Genomic DNA, 19,543 nt, shown 5'->3' with positions numbered 1-19,543 from the left:
AAAAACATTCAATAATGATCTCTCTTTATGTAAGTTTTTGCTAACTTAACCTCCTCATAATAAAGACTTTCTGGATTTCGATTGGACTTTTTCACACTTTTTTACTGCCATGATTCACACAGTTCACACTTACATATAGTTGTCGAATTTCGAGATTTCTGTACTAATTAACATTCATATTTACATATTTGAGGGTCCATTAACATGCAACCTATATTTTATCCGATCTATGGAAATTTTTAAATTTATAAAGCACTTTGTTGCCTTACAGGTCCAGTAAGCAATTTTATATGGAAAATTTATACAAATTATTTTCCTTACTTCACAACCACTAAAAAAGTATGATCTATAGCAGCGGCCCCCAACCTTTTTTGCGCCACGGACCGGTTTAATGTCAGACAATATTTTCACGGACCGGCCTTTAAGGTGCTCCTAAAAACTCGTAGAAAACGCTAGGCGCGAGGTTGCACTCCAGAGGCGTCTGTCGTTGCTAAGCAACCATCAGCTGCGCTCTCCGTTACAGCAAGGAAATTTCAGCAATGGATTTCCACCACCGAAAAACCCTTGCTGTAACTCTGTTACAAGATTTATTTACTATGAAGAGTAAAAAAAAAAACGCTGCAGTGTTTGGGTGCAAGACCGTGCAACCGATACTACAAAAACGCAAAAACCATGGGGAATTTCACCAGCTGATTCAGGAGCTCCGCCTGGACAATGGGAGGTTCAAAGCCTATTTCAGAGTGGACAAGGACCAGTTTGATTATATTTTAAGAAAAGTTGGCCCAAGCATCAGTAAACGGAGCTTCTGCCGTGGAACTAACTTATCTCTCCTGCGCAACGGCTCTGTATTTGTCTGAGGTTAGACTATAACCAGAGAATGTCTAATATGGGGAGAACTCCCACTCACATTAAACTTCCGGGTTCTGAACTGGTTGCAGTTCCACTCTAGGTCCATATGAGGGCGCTCACAGGCGGAGTGCAGAATGAATGGAGGTCTATTGAGCAATACCCCTAAAAATCCACTTTTCTCAGGATATAATTTTTTTGTCTAGTAATTTGAATGTTGTATTCGAAAGAAGATGCAACAAAATTACACATTACTGGGTGTTAGATTTTTTAGAGTCACTTATTTGCTTTAAAAAGTCTTTTAAAATGTCAATGACGTCATACACATCGTACGACCAGAAACCTGCTTTACAGCAATCCTTCATTCACTGGTGCTTTCGCGCATAGACAGACGAGAGAAGCCGCGAAATTTAAAAATACTACTGTTATTGTGTCACGAAATGTAGTTTTAGTTTTTCAGTCGACAATGTAGTTGTTTAAAGCTCAAATCTGTGGTTTATTTATAAAGATAGCGCCTATTTAAAAGTTTGATCTGACGTTTTCGGAGTTGTGAGGACCAGTCTTTCACCGGGTCTCAGCGCTCTGCACCCCGCCTGGAACAGCCTTTCCTCGGCTAGTGCTTGTGACGTTCGCCGCCGGCTCTGATGTCTCTCTCTAGTCTCTCTCACCGGCCACTTTATTAGGTACCCCATGCTAGTAACGGGTTTGACCCCCTTTTGCCTTCAGAACTGCCTCAATTCTTCGTGGCATAGATTCAACAAGGTGCTGGAAGCATTCCTCAGGGAGTTTGGTCCATATTGACATGATGGCATCACACAGTTGCCGCAGATTTGTCGGCTGCACATCCATGATGCGAATCTCCCGTTCCACCACATCCCAAAGATGCTCTATTGGGTTGAGATCTGGTGACTGTGGAGGCCATTTTAGTACAGTGAACTCATTGTCATGTTCAAGAAACCAATTTGAAATGATTAGAGCTTTGTGACATGGTGGAAGTAGCCATAAGAGGATGGGTACATGGTGGCCATAAAGGGATGGACATGGTCAGAAACAATGCTCAGGTAGGCCGTGGCATTTAAACGATGCCCAATTGGCACTAAGGGGCCTAAAGTGTGCCAGGAAAACATCCCCCACACCATTACACCACCACCACCAGCCTGCACAGTGGTAACAAGGCATGATGGTTCCATGTTCTCATTCTGTTTACGCCAAATTCTGACTCTAACATCTGAATGTCTCAACAGAAATCGAGACTCATCAGACCAGGCAACATTTTTCCAGTCTTCAACTGTTCAATTTTGGTGAGCTCTTGCAAATTGTAGCCTCTTTTTCCTATTTGTAGTGGAGATGAGTGGTACCCGGTGGAGTCTTCTGCTGTTATAGCCCATCCGCCTCAAGGTTGTGCGTGTTGAGCCCATCCGCCTCAAGGTTGTGCGTGTTGTGGCTTCACAAATGCTTTGCTGCATACCTCGGTTGTAACGAGTGGTTATTTCAGTCACTGTTGCCCTTCTATCAGCTCGAACCAGTCTGGCCATTCTCCTCTGACCTCTGGCATCAACAAGGCATTTCCGCCCACAGAACTGCCGCTCACTGGATGTTTTTTCTTTTTCGGACCATTCTCTGTAAACCCTAGAGATGGTTGTGCGTGAAAATCCCAGTAGATTAGCAGTTTCTGAAATACTCAGACCAGCCCTTCTGGCACCAACAATCATGCCACGTTCAAAGTCACTCAAATCACCTTTCTTCCCCATACTGATGCTCGGTTTGAACTGCAGGAGATTGTCTTGACCATGTCTACATGCCTAAATGCACTGAGTTGCCGCCATGTGATTGGCTGCTTAGAAATTAAGTGTTAACGAGCAGTTGATCGGTGTACCTAATAAAGTGGCCGGTATGCTTCCAGCACCTTGTTGAATCTATGCCACGAAGAATTGAGGCAGTTCTGAAGGCAAAAGGGGGTCCAACCCGTTACTAGCATGGGGTACCTAATAAAGTGGCCGGTGAGTGTATATTATAATGATAAAAATACACACACGATTATGTATTACAATTTTAAGTGTCTCTGAAACAATAAGTATATATTGCGCACAGGTAGTTTGGCGTGACTGGATGGAACGCTACAAAGTCGTGAGTCGTGGTTTGAAGTCGTGATTTACCTGCTCAAAAACCTGCCTGGAACGCAGCATTATATTTACTATTTGCACTGCATTGTATTTGTACCATATCGTATATGCCACGATGCCATCAAGCGGTGTCTCTGGTCGTAATCAGTCCTTCACTGACCAATCAGCGTCCATTAGCAAAATGCTAGCGTGTTATGGGCAACAACAACTCAACCTGTAAGAAATCGAAAGGACAAAAGAGCAAGCTTTGAGACATACTACGTCATCTTTAATGGACAGCTCTGTCGCGTGCATCCAGGGGGGTAATCCATCAGCCGTTGGAGAAGCAAGCCTTCACCTGCTGTTAGGATTCCATTGACTCCCATTCATTTTGGTATCACTTTGACAGCGAATAACTTTACATCTGAGGCGTTTAAAGACTCCATTTGTCCATTGTTTATTTCTGAAGAAACACGGCAATGTATAAAAGGCTCCATTACCTTGTATCTTACGTTATGGCCCCATAGAAGCAGTTTTTGTAAAAATAGGCTAACGATTGCGTCACAACACGCGACTCTGTCGCACAGTAGAGAAATTATCGTATAGGCAGGAGGAGAAGCTCGCGGGGAATCGGGGGGACGTGGAGGCATAAAGTCAAGGGAGAAGCCCATAGAGAGTCATACAGTTGCTCCTGCTGCTGCTCATGGACAGCTCCTACTCACGCTCTCCGACTCTGCAAGATTCGGAAGGGAATGATTCAGATTCCTCTTGGCACAGCTACTAGAAGACGTACAACTGTCAGACAGGTTGCTCACGTCACATCTACGTCGTCAAGCTCAGTGTGAGTCTGCGCAGTGCGCTTGGCAATCAGGAAGTGAGTGCTTCTAATTGACTTCACTTTTCTCCGTTGAAGTCTATGGGGTCGCTGTGTCCATATCTTTTACTGTCTATGCGTGCATACTGTCACTGTAGCCTACTGTCAATCATCTTGTCACAGTTAAAGGTGAACTAAGTAACTTTTTTACCTTAAACGAACAGCTTTGGAGTCATTGTAATGTTTATATTACTGATTTCATGTTGAATGGTGGTTAGGAAGTATCGTGTGATATCAGGTCTCGCGAGGTAACGAATTGCTTTACGGCAAAAAACAGATCTGATAAAATTCTGATAAAATGAGCATCAAACAGAAATAACCCGGCGCCGTATACATGTGGTGTTCGAGGGGCACATACAATACAGACTGCCGACAGTTAAACAGGGCGCGCGCAGCTCTTAAAGGGGCCACACCTTATTTCCACTCGTTACAGCGTCCATCCTACTGAACAGGTAGCGGTGTACAGGGCGAGGGGATCCGGCCGTGAGTGCAAGCCATCTCTGCGTGAGTGCTATTCACGACAGTACAAGTACTCCACAGCGACTCTAGGGGTCGCTGTTTGACAAAAACGGAATTCCTACTTAGTGCTTCTTTAAAATCCTCCATTCAATCTAATTCAATTTCTTACCGTTTCGGAGAGAAATGTTATAGCACGTTCACCTGCCAGTCGTGGGTCTTTCATGTGGAGACTCTGGAGAAGTGTTTGCAATTTGAATATAATGATGCATTTAAAAGTTAATGGCTAAACATATCTTTACAAAAGTTCACAATGCTGCTGCAGATGAAATATAATGTCTGTAGCCAACATTGAATAAATACATTTTCGTCAGGTTAGATACTAATAATTAATCACTCAAAGCCCTTTATCTAAACCTCTCTACCGCTGGACTCGCGCGTCCTCCATGTCTGTAGTTCTTTAACACTTTTCACTCGTGTTTGTAGTTCTAACTGAATTCTCGTCCAACCTGCAATGGGTTGTGGGCAATATAAGCCGTTAGACTGCATCGCTCTGCACTTCGAATTCTGACCGAAAAAAGTAAAAAAGTAGACCATCCGGTATCTTTGGAACACTAATTTCAACATACTACGATTTGGGATGTACTAATTCTATTTTCGAATACTATTTAGGACTGATAGTATGCGAATTGGGACACAGCATGTGAGTCGCAGACAGGTCCAGATATTTAGCATGTAAATATCTCACGGGCAGATCGCGTCTTTGATCATCAGAGCCGGACAGTAACGGAGTACATTTACTTGAGTACAGTACTTAAGTACAATTTTGAGGGATCTGTACTTTACTCGAGTATAATTTTTGTGGAGTACTCATGACTTTACTCAAGTACATTTGAGAGGCAAATATTGTACTCTTTACTCCAACATATTTCTATCCATAACCGTGAGTACCCGAGTAAAAAAAAAAAGTTAAAAAAAAAGAAAAATCTCGGAAACCCTCAATTTGTTGTTTCCCTCTCAAACGTGATTGGATTGTGCAGGCGCCACTGATTGGGACAGCCTATCAGCAATCATTTTCAGCTTTCCGCCAAAGTCAACTCAATGGTCAGATTTTATATTACACATTAATGTAAGCCAAGCATTTGGTTTGATGTTCTTGAGTATGTGGTGTGTTTAAAACAGTCAGGTTCAAATGTGGCAGTGGCGTAGCCACAAGGGATTTCTGATTTCTTAAAAAAAACTTTAGGAGGCAAAATATTTTACTGATTATGTGAATTACACTGCGCAAACCAAAGTAGGCTACTACCCAGCGAATGAAGAAGGGTTGGCGCTCAGTCTCCACAGTACATACAATTTAATTTAGTTTTATTTTATTTTTCGGGTTTGCATTTATGAGGAAAAAACAATGTTATGGACGTGTTCTCCGTTACGGACGTGAGCGCTCTGAAAGCGGCATAAAAAATGCTTTAAAATTTTTACAGAGACATCAAACAGAAAACACAAAACCTTTCTTTAACCTGAATTTCGTTTTGCATTAATTGTATCTTAATTTTAATCAATGTTTCATCAACCAATTGCCTGGGTTTAATAAATAAGAAGTAAATAGCAGACGATAGATAAGAAACGGAGGCGCCGGCACGTGAACTGGATCTCGTCTCATAAATGAACCGAAACTCAGTGTATAAGGTAGCCTACTTGCCTCTCACAGACAGTCTACTTTTAAACAGAAAAATTCAAAACGAAAGAAAACAGACTGCAGACTGTTCTCTGCTTATGTAATCCGTATGAAATGTGCATTTCTCTCTGGCGCGTTCACTACTGAAGATCGCGAGTCAGCATCGTCAACTTCATCTAGCCGACATTGACAAAGAAAACACTTGTTTATTAACAAGTGTTTATTAATAAACAATTAAAATATCTCCTTGCTATATTTTACATATTCATAATCATTCCTTTTGCCGGTTCTTTGTGACAGCTTTTAGGTGCTTTATTGGCAGCGCCACCCTTACATGTGGTGTGTGTGTGTGTGTGTGTGTTGTCCCCGCATTTAAAGATGGGACCCCCCAAAAATTTAATTTAATTAAATAAAGCAACATGGTAAAAAGATGAAAATGACTTGATTTTACTTTCAATTCCTTTTACATTCTCCAAGGTATTAACATTAACATTTTTCATAACTCCATGTAGGACGTTTCTGTGCATAAATGTAAGCATTGTGGCAGTAGATTAGTAATGCAATATTTAGAAAATCTACTCTTGTACTCTTGATACTCAAGTACTTTTAAAAACAAGTACTTTAGTACTTTTACTTAAGTAGACATCTGAATGTAGTACTTTTACTTGTACTTGAGTAAAATTTAGCAAGGGGTATCTGTACTTTTACTCAAAGCTCTGTACTCTGTCCGCCTCTGTTGATCATACACTGTGCGATTGTCACTCATGTTTTTCAGGAATTTGTCGCGATTTCCACAAAACTGTCGGAGAGTGAAAATCGTTCAGTGTACTCGACATAAGGCCCGTTCACACCAAGAACGTAATATAAATGTAACTATAACGATAACTTTTAGCGTCCGTCCACACCAACCTTCTGTTTAATGTTACATGCTCTCGCTGCAGTTTTGTTGTCTGTCGCTTTAAAGCTTGAGCTCTTTAAAGCAGTATGGATTCATGTTGGCTCACAATGTTTTTATCATCAGCTGGAAAAAATCTTTCTGAAAGTGATTCCAACGATATCTTTCCTTTGTGTCGTTATCGTTATAGTTGTGGTGTGGTGGACTCTTCTGTTCTCATAGAGTTGGACGATTATTAAAACGTAATCACTCTAATTATATCAACCCTATTTTGAAAGGACCTAAACAATGCTATTAACACCTTACAAAACAAACAGGAAAAACTGTTTGAAGTTTTTCAACGCTTCCCTCAGACGCTGAAAATAAACAGCATGTGAAGAGCATGAATATGAGGCAAGCGCTGTTTACATCATAATTGATTTCACTACTGCTAAACATCTCGTCATTCTAGCACGAGATACAATGTGTTCCGTACCACTGAAACCATTGCTTTGTACATGTGTACACCAGATGGAAAGTTTGAGTGTGACGTACAGTGAGTGATCATTTTCAACCACACTGGTTTGTGGTCATGTGTATTTCACTGTTGAACTTGAGAAGGTGTGTCTTAAAATATAACCAGACTCAATTCTCTTTTCTCCCCCCAAACAAATGTCATGTTGGTACTAGGAAGTGGCACTGTCTATTTTAGATCCAGATACTGTGTGTGTGTCTGTGTGTGTGTGTGTGTGCATTCGTGCGTGCGTGCGTGCGCGTGCGTGTGTGTGTGTGTTGTATGATTTGACCATGTAGAGGCAGTGGCCAGAACTTTAATATTAAAGGGGTCATATAATGCCATTTTTGTACAAGCTAATATGATTCTTTAGGGTCTAAATTAAAAGTTTGTAATATACTTTAATTAAAAATTCTCATTAGTATTGTAAGAAAACACTTATTTTACCTGGTCAAAAACAGCTCTGTTTTCAGCACGCCGTTTCAGTATGACTTTAAATGATCATGAGCTTTGCTCACTCCACCCCTCTGTTCTGCGCATACGCCGTTTATAACACAATAACCACGCGTTGTTCATTATAAACGTGGGATTATGAATTATATTGAGAACGTTGTACATAGAAAACATGCTGTAATGTACCCTGAGTGTAAACCGACGCATTCATCGTGAAGCGTGCAGCTGGCGATTTGCAAAGATTATATATTAATATAAAGATTAATAAAACGTTACACCCAGCAAACAAGGGACGTCCCCCGGACGTTTCCCACATAGCAAAATTGGTTTGGCCCAGTGACGGGCCACACAACCCACTTTCACTTGGCCCAAATACAGCAATGAATTACGGTACATGACTGGACCAGGTCTGGTTGCCAGAACTCGGGCCACATATGGCCCATGGCATAGCCATATCTCAGCCAAATGTATGACTAATAGCTGGCCCTATTCTGGACCAGGTCTGGTTGCCAGAACTCGGGCCACATAAGACCCATGGCATAGCCATATCTCAGCCAAATGTATGACTATAGCTGGCCCTATTCTGGTCCTTTGTAGGACCAAACAATTCCCAGACAGTAACAGTGTCGACCCAGATCCGGCCCACATCTGGGCCGTGTGGAATCCACGTGTACAAGAAGTGGGCCGGATCTGGGCCGACACTATGTTGTTGTCTGGGTTGATTCATGTCAGCCTCAACTAAACCATGATCTAGCCACTTTATATACACCCTGCTCAGCTGAAAAATGTCTGAAACACAACAGTATTCTTAACAAATGTTTATTTTTCACATTTAAACAAAAACAATTTACAAAAAAACAAACAAACAAAAAACTTCTTGAATGTCAAGCTCTTGAATGTCAGCTCTTGAACAAGTCTTTTCCATACCGTGGCTTTACTCAGGTCTTTTGTTCTTGAACCTGAAACAAACACAAAAGAGAACATTATAAATTGAAAAAATATTTATATAAATTATTACTAAAATAGAAAGCACACACACACACACACACCAAACAAAAACAATCATAAATGAATAAGACTACAAGGTCCGTGTACGTTTTGATAAGTTTGTTTTTCAGTTTAAAATGAAATAAGCAGAAACAAGAAAAAAAAAAATTTTAAATAAACAAAAATATAAGATTTTGACTATATTTTCATTTATTTGGTTCACAGCTGAAATCTTGTTTTTTTCATTTCTTCTTATTTAATTTCAAAATGGAAGACAAACTATGAAAACCCAAAAACCCACTTGCTCACTTGTTACATAATTTATCAAACAAACATTTTAACAAATTGCATAAATAATGAGTGATACCACAACAAAATCCACAATGGATTAGAAATGCAAACACACACACACAAACATAGGCTAAATTTGATGTCAAATGTTTAGGAGGTCCAAATCTAATCTCTCTTTTACTCACCATGGCTAACTTACATTTAGGCTACTTGCTAAAAAATACAGTCAAGCTGTTTTTCAAAACTTTAAACTGCCAGTGTGTTATATGATAATAACATGTAATCGCTGTAATGATGTAAGTTAGCATAATTGCAAAAAATGTATAGGCTATTTCTTAAATGTTAAACTTTTTTTGTATGTGTTACAATACTGATTTTATCTCTCTGTGTCTCTGCATATTTGAAATTTTAAGAGGGCTTTGTCGTGATATGTTGTTTATATAACACAAATTAGCATTAAAAATTATCGAACTTAAAATTTGATAATCTCTATAGAAGATATAAATATCATAAGGGCACAAAATTGATAAAATCCTCAATCAATAGAATATAAACAAAAGTAATCAATATCCTTATGATATTTATATTTTTGTGTGATGTTTCAGGTGCCAATTGCTGCTATACATTTTAGTATGTTAATCCATCAGTGTATGTCACTTAAATTGAAATGGCTGTGATAAAAATAAAGATGTCTGATGTCATTTAACGTTAAATGTAATCGACGAACATTTAGTCAACTTCTACATTTTAACTAACAGCTACAATTATACATTGTGGCACATCCTTAACATTTCACTTTCCGACTATACTAACTCATACTAACTCTAAAATTAAAAATTATCACTTACCAAACTTCGCTCGCTTTGAGGTGAGAAGTCCGCGACCGTTAGTGAAATGCAGTCGAGTGCATCAGTGCGCGCCCACTTCTTCTTCGGCAGCGCTGGATCCGGAAGTATAATTTTTTTTTTTTTTTTTTTTTTTTTGGGTTGAAGCGTTCTAAACCATTAACTAAACCGGCTAAATCGCAAGATTGCACAGTTTCAATTGAATAAAAATAAAATAAAAAATAAAAAATTAAAAAAATATATATACATATATAAAGAAGACAAAAATACAAGATTGAGTGTAAAGACTACAATGAGGTAAAACTGCAAACCCATGAAGCATTGCGGTTTAGGCGCGCTTTCTGGGCGCGTTTTTCTAGATGCAACCTGATTGGTAAAAAAAATTTAAAAATGTTTTTTTTTTTTTTTGCCATATTAGGACGTTGTAAGAAAGAAACGATTGGCCTTCTTGTGCATGAAATGAGACAATCAAACAATTAAAGTTCTATTTTAAATTTAAAATTTATGGTGTTTCATATTTTAAATTATTATTAGGCTAATTAAACCTTGTTAATAGAGAGCAATAAGCCCATGGTGCAAACAGGAATAGGGGAAACTGTGTTTATGAAAATATAATCAATTATAAAATATCTGAAATTACATTTTAACTGTGGGATAAGTCTGGCCAGACATATGTGGGCCACATTTCTATATTTTACGTGTGAGACAAATAATACACGTTTTAAACACTGGCCCATATCCTGTTTGCCGCCTTAAAAACGGTTCAATCTGCCCATAACCGGGCTATGTTCGGTTCACATGCCTCATGCCAGTGCCGACTGAATGCCGTGCCGGCTTCATGTCAAATCTGGGCCAGAATTCTTTGCTACCCGAGAGCAGCTTAAGCTACAGTCAGCAAACAAATTTGGCCAAGATTTGGCATGTGTCTGGCAAAGCTGGCATTCATCCGGCACTGGCATACAGCATGTGGGCCAAACATGGCCCGGGTTTGGCAGAGATGGCACTGGATTTATAATGGCACCCAAGACATGGGCCAGATATCAAATGGAGTATTTGGCCCAGATGTCAAATATAGATATGTGGGCCATATATGTATGGCCGATCTTGAGCCACATTTAAAATCATTTAAAAATATTTTTGAGTAAAATCCCAATGTTTTCCCATACAGAAAAGTAATATATTCACAAATATGTGAAACACTGTAAAATATATTGAAATACATTTTGAAAATATATTTTTAAAATGCATAACATGTTATTGTTAAATAACATGTTAACATTTTCACTGTAAAATATATTTTACAGTGTTTCACATATATGTGAATATATTACTTTTCTGTATGGGAAAACATTGGGATTTTACTCAAAAATATTTTTAAATGATTTTAAATGTGGCTCAAGATCGGCCATACATATATGGCCCACATATCTATATTTGACATCTGGGCCAAATACTCCATTTGATATCTGGCCCATGTCTTGGGTGCCGTCTTAAATCCAGTGCCATCTCTGCCAAACCCGGGCCATGTTTGGCCCACATGCTGTATGCCAGTGCCGGATGAATGCCAGCTGTGCCAGACACATGCCAAATCTGGGCCAGAATTCTTTGCTACCTGGGTTCAAACGTCCCCTTAGGTCCGCATTAGGTCCGCTAACGTTCCCGATCGGACGTTCTGAGGACGTCCGCACTTGGTCCCATTTGTAACGTTCGCTGACGGACATTCCGATGACGTTCGCATTTGGTCCGCTTTGTAACGTTCGCTGACGGACATTCCGATAACGTTCGCATTTGGTCCATTTTGTAACGTTCGCTGACGGACATTCCGATGACGTTCGCATTTGGTCCATTTTATAACGTTCGCTGACGGACGTTCTGAGGACATTTGTCCGGGCCAGTTTGCGAACGTCCCTATTTCGTCCCTCACCTGGCATTTCCATGACAACACTTGCAAAATCCAGTCGCCCATGCGTTTGCCATCATCAACTGACACTTTGCAACTCAGACAAACGAATAATTAAACTAAAATATAAATGCAAATATTTGCATTAATTGTAAGTTCATGCTAAAAACGTTAGTGTTTTAATGTTAAGATAATAACTTTCATGTAAATTATATCACTAATTAAAGATGTAATAAAACCACGAGTCTGTTTTCACCCGTTATAATTTAAACATCAAAAACATGAAAATTGATTCAATTGAATATGAGCTATTTATAAAGGCTATTCCACATGCACGAAGAGGTTGAATCCCAGGAGCTCTAAAAGAATGCATCGACTTCAAATGATGAATGCAGCCAAGGAAAACGTGAAGAATGAAAAATTGCTGGAAAGAAAGTGGAAAGTAACACGGTAAGACAAATAAAAGTATCCTTAACATTTACCTGTCAAACTGTTGGTCAGGCGAAGGTGACTGGTTTTATTAAAAATAATATATTTTAGGAAAAATATTATTCTAATTATTGATAGCACATGCAGATCAAATAACACAAAAAAAATTGGAGAAACAAGCAAGTGACGATCAAATCATAGGATCAAATGCACCTAAGCGAGTGACGTCATTCCTTATGTACGCGGTTTGTATCACAGTCTATGGTTTGTATCCATGGCAACGCTCAGCTGCGTAGCGTAGTGACAGTTAACGGTCCTCCTCAGACGCAGCCTTATTGTGTTTTCTCTGTCCGTCGTCTGTCTAAAGGTATTTTTAATTTTTAGGTTATTATAAATTTGTTACCATAACCACTGTCCGTCTTTAAATTATATGAAAATGTTACCTTTTAAAACGTTTGCTGAAGTTGTCCGCAATGTACCGCTGATAACCGTTATGCCTACGAAGCTAACGTTAAATGTAGCTAAATTTAGGTTATTATAAATTTGTTAACGTTGTATAATAAAACGTTAAATTTAGGTTATTATAAATTTGTTACCATAACCACTGTCCGTCTTTAAATTATATGAAAATGTTACCTTTTAAAACGTTTGCTGAAGTTGTCCGCAATGTACCGCTGATAACCGTTATGCCTACGAAGCTAACGTTAAATGTAGCTGAAATGAGACAACGTTATATTCCACTTGGATAAAATCATAACTGAATATGTTTATTTTGTTGTTTTAGGGCCAAAGGTGGAGAATTGCCATCGGATTAATCCCACAGCTGACCGACAAACACACACACACACACACACACACACACACAGCTGCCAGCGCATTTGAAGACACATGTGAACTTCGTTTCAGCTGGAAACTTGGCAACTAGACACACACACACGCACTTTTTTTGTTTATGAAAATAAAAGTATTTTTGTTTCCTGATATTCCTTGTGTTTGTTCCTTGGTTGTTCGATTTTGTGTTATCAGACTAATGCTACACTATAAAAGGGTCTTAAGATGTTAAAAGGACTTCTAGTGAACGTTCCGAAAAGGTCCCCGAAAGTTTTCTAAACGTCCCGCGAAGGTCCCTCGGGACGTCCCGCGAACGTCCCCCACGACGTCCTGCGAACGTTTAAAGAACCCTACACGAAGACGTTCAGGGGACGTTCGCAGTGGACGTTCAGGGGACGTTCTGGGGACTTTATTTTGTTAGCTGGGCACTCACTTTAGTTCTTCTGAAGGTTCAGCAGGAAGACGAATAGGTTCCGATCCTTTATTCAGGTGCAGCTTCTCAGCAAAACCAGCTTTACACTGATCCTCGTTTATAAAGCAGTCCACTGAGAAATGATTCGGCAAACATGAGAGCATTGACGTTGATCGTGGGGAATATTCCCTTCGAAAACAAACTCAGCCACTGCGTCTTCAGCGGTTCGGATTTAGGAACATTAAAATGACTGCTGTGTTCGTTATTGCACCCAAGAACAGAACACCACAATCGCTTAGACGCCATTCTGCTCATAGACAGTGCTCCAGCATATCAACAATGACCGCGCCGATCCGCGCAGACTATGATTGACAGGACGAGCGAGGGCGGGTCTGTGTTGAAACTCCTGTGCTGACTCCTGTCAATCAACAATCGTGGGAGGGGCGTCCGTTTTATTGACGTCACAAAAACGAACGGCTCAATTTGAGGCAGGGGAAAACATATAAGGAGATTAAAACAAAAACACTGGATGGATTTTTATCATTATATGATGGTTGTGTACAGGCACTGCCAACACACATTTCAGTACAATCAACTTGTAAAAGTGCATGTACCATTATATGACCCCTTTAAGACTAAAACGATTAAACCTCTGAGAAACAACAGAGGTCACTGACTGCTGATTTTGATGGCTTAGTCATAATCATACTGTGTATTCCCCTCTCAACAACATCATTTGGCCTTAAGCGTTTTCAAACTTTTTCTGGCCATGGACCCTTGAGATTTCACGTCTGGTCACTAATATAGTAGTAGCCTATGTGTAATGTATGTACATACTTTACATGCATACCTATATCGTTTACATTGCAATGCAGAGTCATTAAAAAATCAATACAGAGGTACAGAGTCATAAAGGCTATGTACTTGTACATTTCATTTTAATTTATGAACTAAAAATGTAGTTCAGAGTAAAAAAAATCAATTCAGAAGTACAGAGTCATAAAGGCTACTGTACTTGTACATTTAATTTTAATTTATGGCCTCTTTAAAAAATTGAAGTAAGATAAATGCGTCTGGAGAGATACGCATGGTTTTGGGAAGTAGCCTACAATGGGTGAAAGAAAAGAGTGTCTTTCACACTGGCAGATCCTAAATAAGAGGAGTTCTCGGCTGACATCTGGTGGTGGATTTTTTATTTATTTAAATTTGTTGGCGTTGTTACAATCATGATTTTGATTTTTAAATATCTCATTGAGATGTGTGGGAATTATCTAAATATGACTAAAACCACTGAAGGCAAATATAAGACAGTATACAGTAGCCTACGGCACCTGGTAGTGTTCTGCAGTCCTCTACTGCCACCTACTGATGAAAGGTTTCAGTCTGATGGGCTTTCATTCGGGAAGATGGTAGGCTACATGTAAAAATATAGGCCTGCAAAGTATTTAGATAATGCCATACCAAACATTTGTGTGCAATGCTTCTGTTCGGTCATTGTAAGGTTACAAAATTCCAATTTGTAATGAATGTACAGAGGAACACACAGGTCTTGTGGACCCTGAAGGACCCTCTGGGTTGATCTTCAGAAAGGTCCAGACTCCAGACACTTATTATTTTAGTTTGACATAAAATAAAATTGTATCTTGTGAAAGCTAACAAGTGAAAGAAAAGCTGCACTTTTCCTGACTTTACATTTGTAGATTTTATTTCAGCCATTTAACTGGCTGAATAATTCTAACTTCTCTATTAGAGTAAGAAAAGCAACTATAAAAAAGAACAAGTGGTTGTGTTCTTTAGAGCATGAGTTTTGGTAAGAATTCAGATATGATCATGAAGATCTTCTGATTTATTACATGTAGACCCGGTTTCACACAGACAGGACTTAGATTAAGTCGCTTTGGATAAACGCATCTGCAAAATGAATAAATGTAATGCAAATTAAGCCAGGATCATGCCTTTTACTTCAATTAGTGAATTTAAGTGTCTTTTATAAATGTGCCTTAGAAAAAAACATGAGTGGTGTGCATCTTGAGATAAAACAAAGGCACTGATATATTTTAAGATCTATCAGTGTAAGTTGCTTTGAGTTAAAACGGCTCAAACATGCATTTTAGCTTTAAGCCTGGTCTTTGAGACCGGTGGCAGCATGACAGGACTGCAAATGAAGAAGCTGTGTTGATTTCCTGAAGCGCATTTTTTATTAATCTAAAAGAAAAGTAATTTTCGCCTTCTCACATGAGCGACAAAGCAGAAAAGGGATGTGGTAGACTGCTAGAGGAACAGTGAAGACTAAAAAAATTATATAGCCTATAAATATAAATATAAATAATTAATATAAATATAAATAATTCTACAAAGTTAACGAATAGCAAAGGGATTTACAAGAATGTATTTCGGAGAAAAGTAGGCTATACTAGGCTACAGGCAATCGTAGCCTAGGCCTTTTCGTATATAATAATGTGCTCAGAGTCAGACGTTTTTATAATAACACATAGCCTAACACATCAGTGATATGCACACATAATATGTAGGCTACACAATTGTGTAAATTGAACAGAAGTAACGGGATTATTTTCTCAATATTTTCACAACTCAATAGCCTACAGTGTGATGTTGTGAAATGCTGACTGTGTAGCGACTTTTGTGTGGACAAAGGGTAGTTTATTTTGGCATGTTCATATCGGATAAAAGCTGGGAGATCGGTGCTTGCTTCCTCATACCATCAGACCAGCGGTGACGGAGCGGACACGATTCCTGCTTCTTCATTTTTCCTCCTCTTAAAGGTGAAATATGGGTATTTTAGAATAAAAACACGTTTTAAATTGAATACTTTGACTAGGCTATCGCAATCGATTGTGAATATAAACCGTGGCGTTGGTGAAATTGTAGGATCCATATCTGTTAATTTTTTTGAGGTAGGCCTCGAGTTTTCTAAAATGACATAAAAAAAGTGATTCTTGCTTCAGCGACATTGAATAGTAGCCTATTATAGCGAATTCTGGTGACATAGCCTAATGTAGCCTGTATTTGTTCATGCTAAAATTATGTAAGGGTTGAATGATTATTAAAACAGAAACTGTGACCGTGATTTAGTGAACTTAAGTGTTCAAAGCAAGGGGGTAATCCATCGACCGGAAGTTGAAGCCGGCCGGGTGCCGCCATGTTGTAGCAGAACTTCACTTGCGTTAGCATTTCCATTGACTCCCATTCATTTTTGCGTCACTTTGACAGCGAATAACTTTACATCTGAGGCGTTTAAAGACTCCATTTGTCCATTATTTATTTCTAAAGAAACACGACAATGTATAAAGGGCTCCATTACCTTCTATGTTACACTATGGCCCCGTAGAAACAGATTTAGTAAAAATAGGCTAACGATTGCGTCATAACCACTCGACTCTCTGTCGCGCTGTACAGAAGTTACCGTACAGACAGGAGGAGAAGCTCGCAGGCAATCGGGGGGACGTCCCGTCAAGGGAGAAGCCCATAGATAATGAGTCCATAAAAGCAACGGAATACTTACTCCTGCTCACTCACGCCAAAGAACTCTTTGCTCAAGTTCCCCGTCTCTGCAAGATTAACGTTGGCAGTTTTCACGCACAGCTACTAGAAGATTAACGTCTGTCAGACAGGTTGCTCACGTCATCAAGCTTAGTTTGAGTCGGTCTGAGTCTGCGCGTCAGGAACGGAAGTGCTCAAAAATCGCTAAAAGTGGGCTTCAACTGTCTCAACTGAGTTCCAATGAGATCGCTCTGTCCATTTCTTTTACTGTCTATGGTTCAAAGTGCGTTCGTTACTCAATCAGTCAGTCAGTAGTAGCTATGTGTTTTCAATCAGGTTGTTGTGCAGAATCGTGTTCTGGACCCCGCCAGTGTGTTTAGTATTGTGGGAGTGGTCAGGATTAGGGGGTGGGGTTAAGCCTGTCAATCTCCTCCCGTTTACAGCATTTGTTTGTTTTTATTGCATAGTATTTATATCGGAGTATTTATTATAAATAATTTATCCTTGTCCATCATTATTTTATTTTTATTTTTATTCCTGTGCCCGCTAGTCCTATGACGAAGGCATGGAAATTATCCAACATATTTAATTATTTTAACGATTAAACGATTAAAAACAAGCTGCATTGTTTTGTATTTTCATATTTTTCATATTGTTTCCCTTTCATTTTCAATGGTGGTCATTTTTTATCGTGAACAATATAAGTGTGACACTTTTTTTGTTGCGACCATTTTTTTGTTGCAAAGACATGGCAAAGATTTACAAAAAAATATTTTGTAAATCCACTCTTATAGGGCAAATTTGTGAATTATTCATAACAGAGGTATATCATCGATAAAATGTGATTATTTTATTTATAGCCTATTAATGATTCTAAATTGAACTGTTATGGAAAAGGGACACTGAGATAAATTAAGATTGTTAAATGTTTTATTTGTGCTTTAGAGAAGTAACAGAAACCAACTGAATGTTGTAAATAAACACCATCTGAGGAGTTGCGACAGTGCAGATGTGTCCTGCTTCTTCATTTTCCCCACTTCTTTCAAGGTAAATTCTCCTCTGTTTGCTCGGCCTTCTGAACAGGATCTGCAATATCAGCTCTGACATCAAGCTCAACAGAACTTCTCTTTCATTCATTGCATCATTGTGAACAAACATCTTGAAGAATGAGAAGCCTGGTGTTTCTGCTGGTCCTGGTTCTCTTCTGCTCTGTGCCGATGACTTCAAGCGGTGAGGACTCTTTGATTGTTAATTAAGAAAAAATGAATTGTTTTCAGATTTTTTATGGAAGGTTTAGTTTCATTTGTTGCATTAGGTGATTTAAAAATATTGATATCAACTAATTGAAAACTTTTGTCTTATTTTTTGCCTGGTCATGTGTAGATTTGTGATAGTTCTATTTGTCTCCATATTTCAGCTCCCCTCGCAGCTAATGTGGCAAACTGCTGTATGGAGTTCAGTAATGTGAAGATTCCTGTGAGACTGGTGAAGTCTTACTTCTGGACCAGCAGCTCCTGTGCCAGACCAGCCATTGTGTGAGTGTCATCTTAGACATTATTTCATTTTCAAACTGCAAAGTCAATCTGAATGACACACTCCATTAAAGAAACACTCTGATCTAAATCGTGTTTTGTCCTTTCCCCCTCAGGTTTCAGACATTTAAAGGTAAAGAGATCTGTGTAGATCCAGAGACCACCTGGGTGAACGGCCATGTTGATAAACTGGACAAGAGAATAACAGTCTAAAACAAACTACTCTCTTTCTATGTGAACTGTGCATTTCATATTGTCTACTGCTGATGTGTATATAAAACTATTTTATTTACAGAATAATTTATGTGATTGGATTCAGTTGTTTTAATAAAATATAAATGACAGTTTTAATCCCCATGCTGAATTGTTTTATCCTCTATTGCACACATTTTGAAAATAAACTGTTTATTTAAATTTAAGTCTATATATCTGGTGGATGTAAAGAAACAAATTATTTGTATTAAATGGACATTGTGTAGGATTTTCTCCCATCTAGTGGTGAAATTGTATTTTGCATTCAAACGAATTGTGCTCTCCAGCGCCTCACTTTTTCAAATAAGATAATAAATTCTTCGTTTACGAGGATAAATCAGATAATTTGCAGAGGTATTTGTACACCATTGAGGACATATTTATGAATAAAAATATTGATTTTAGATAATAAAATACCTAAAAAAGTACACATTGTCCCTTTAAGTATCTCAGTCAGGCTAACATTAATTGTCTAAAACTGACTAACAAATCTGTTTAAACAACACTTTTCCCTTCTCGTAAATAAAATACGATATACTTGATATTAATAGAATTAACAAAATGAATTATCTTCAGTAGATATACTGTGTCCTTCCTGGTACTGTTCTGCAGTCTTTTACTTCCAATTTGTGGTGGAAGTTTTTAGTCTGATAGGCTTTCAGTGAGAAAGATTATAGAACATTATTATGTAAAGTTTTCTCAAAATATTATAGAGAATAAAACCATACTAAAATGGTTGAACTTTATTTATCAGTGTGTGCACTTACAG

At 38.6% G+C, this 19,543-nt stretch overlaps 1 protein-coding gene across 2 annotated transcripts; it reads left to right on the top strand.

The window, feature by feature from the left end:
• Positions 1-16,218: 16,218 nt before the first annotated feature.
• LOC130085162 (C-C motif chemokine 22-like) lies at positions 16,219-18,853 on the top strand. 2 transcript variants are annotated; one of them, XM_056250762.1, is made up of 4 exons: positions 16,219-16,272; positions 18,038-18,220; positions 18,408-18,525; positions 18,639-18,853. In XM_056250762.1, exons 2-4 carry the CDS (start codon positions 18,157-18,159, stop codon positions 18,733-18,735), a joined length of 279 nt encoding a protein of 92 aa, XP_056106737.1. In that variant the 5' UTR covers positions 16,219-16,272; positions 18,038-18,156; the 3' UTR covers positions 18,736-18,853. The 2 variants fall into 2 exon arrangements, with proteins under 2 accessions (XP_056106737.1, XP_056106736.1); XM_056250761.1 differs by lacking the exon at positions 16,219-16,272 and having other exon boundaries at positions 17,765-18,220.
• The last annotated feature ends 690 nt before the right edge of the window (positions 18,854-19,543 follow it).

The sequence above is a fragment of the Rhinichthys klamathensis genome, unplaced genomic scaffold (assembly GCF_029890125.1).
Source record: "Rhinichthys klamathensis goyatoka isolate OS25496 unplaced genomic scaffold, OSU_Roscu_1.1 h1tg000076l_1, whole genome shotgun sequence".
Lineage (NCBI taxonomy): Eukaryota > Metazoa > Chordata > Actinopteri > Cypriniformes > Leuciscidae > Rhinichthys > Rhinichthys klamathensis.
This window is presented reverse-complemented; position numbering and strand designations above follow the sequence as displayed.

Coding starts and splice junctions, on each gene's coding strand:
- LOC130085162 (XM_056250762.1), top strand. CDS start 18,157: ATGAGAAGCCTGGTGTTTCTGCTGGTCCTGGTTCTCTTCTGCTCTGTG. Junction 18,221..18,407: donor TGTGCCGATGACTTCAAGCG/GTGAGGACTCTT, acceptor TCCATATTTCAG/CTCCCCTCGCAGCTAATGTG. Junction 18,526..18,638: donor TGTGCCAGACCAGCCATTGT/GTGAGTGTCATC, acceptor TTTCCCCCTCAG/GTTTCAGACATTTAAAGGTA.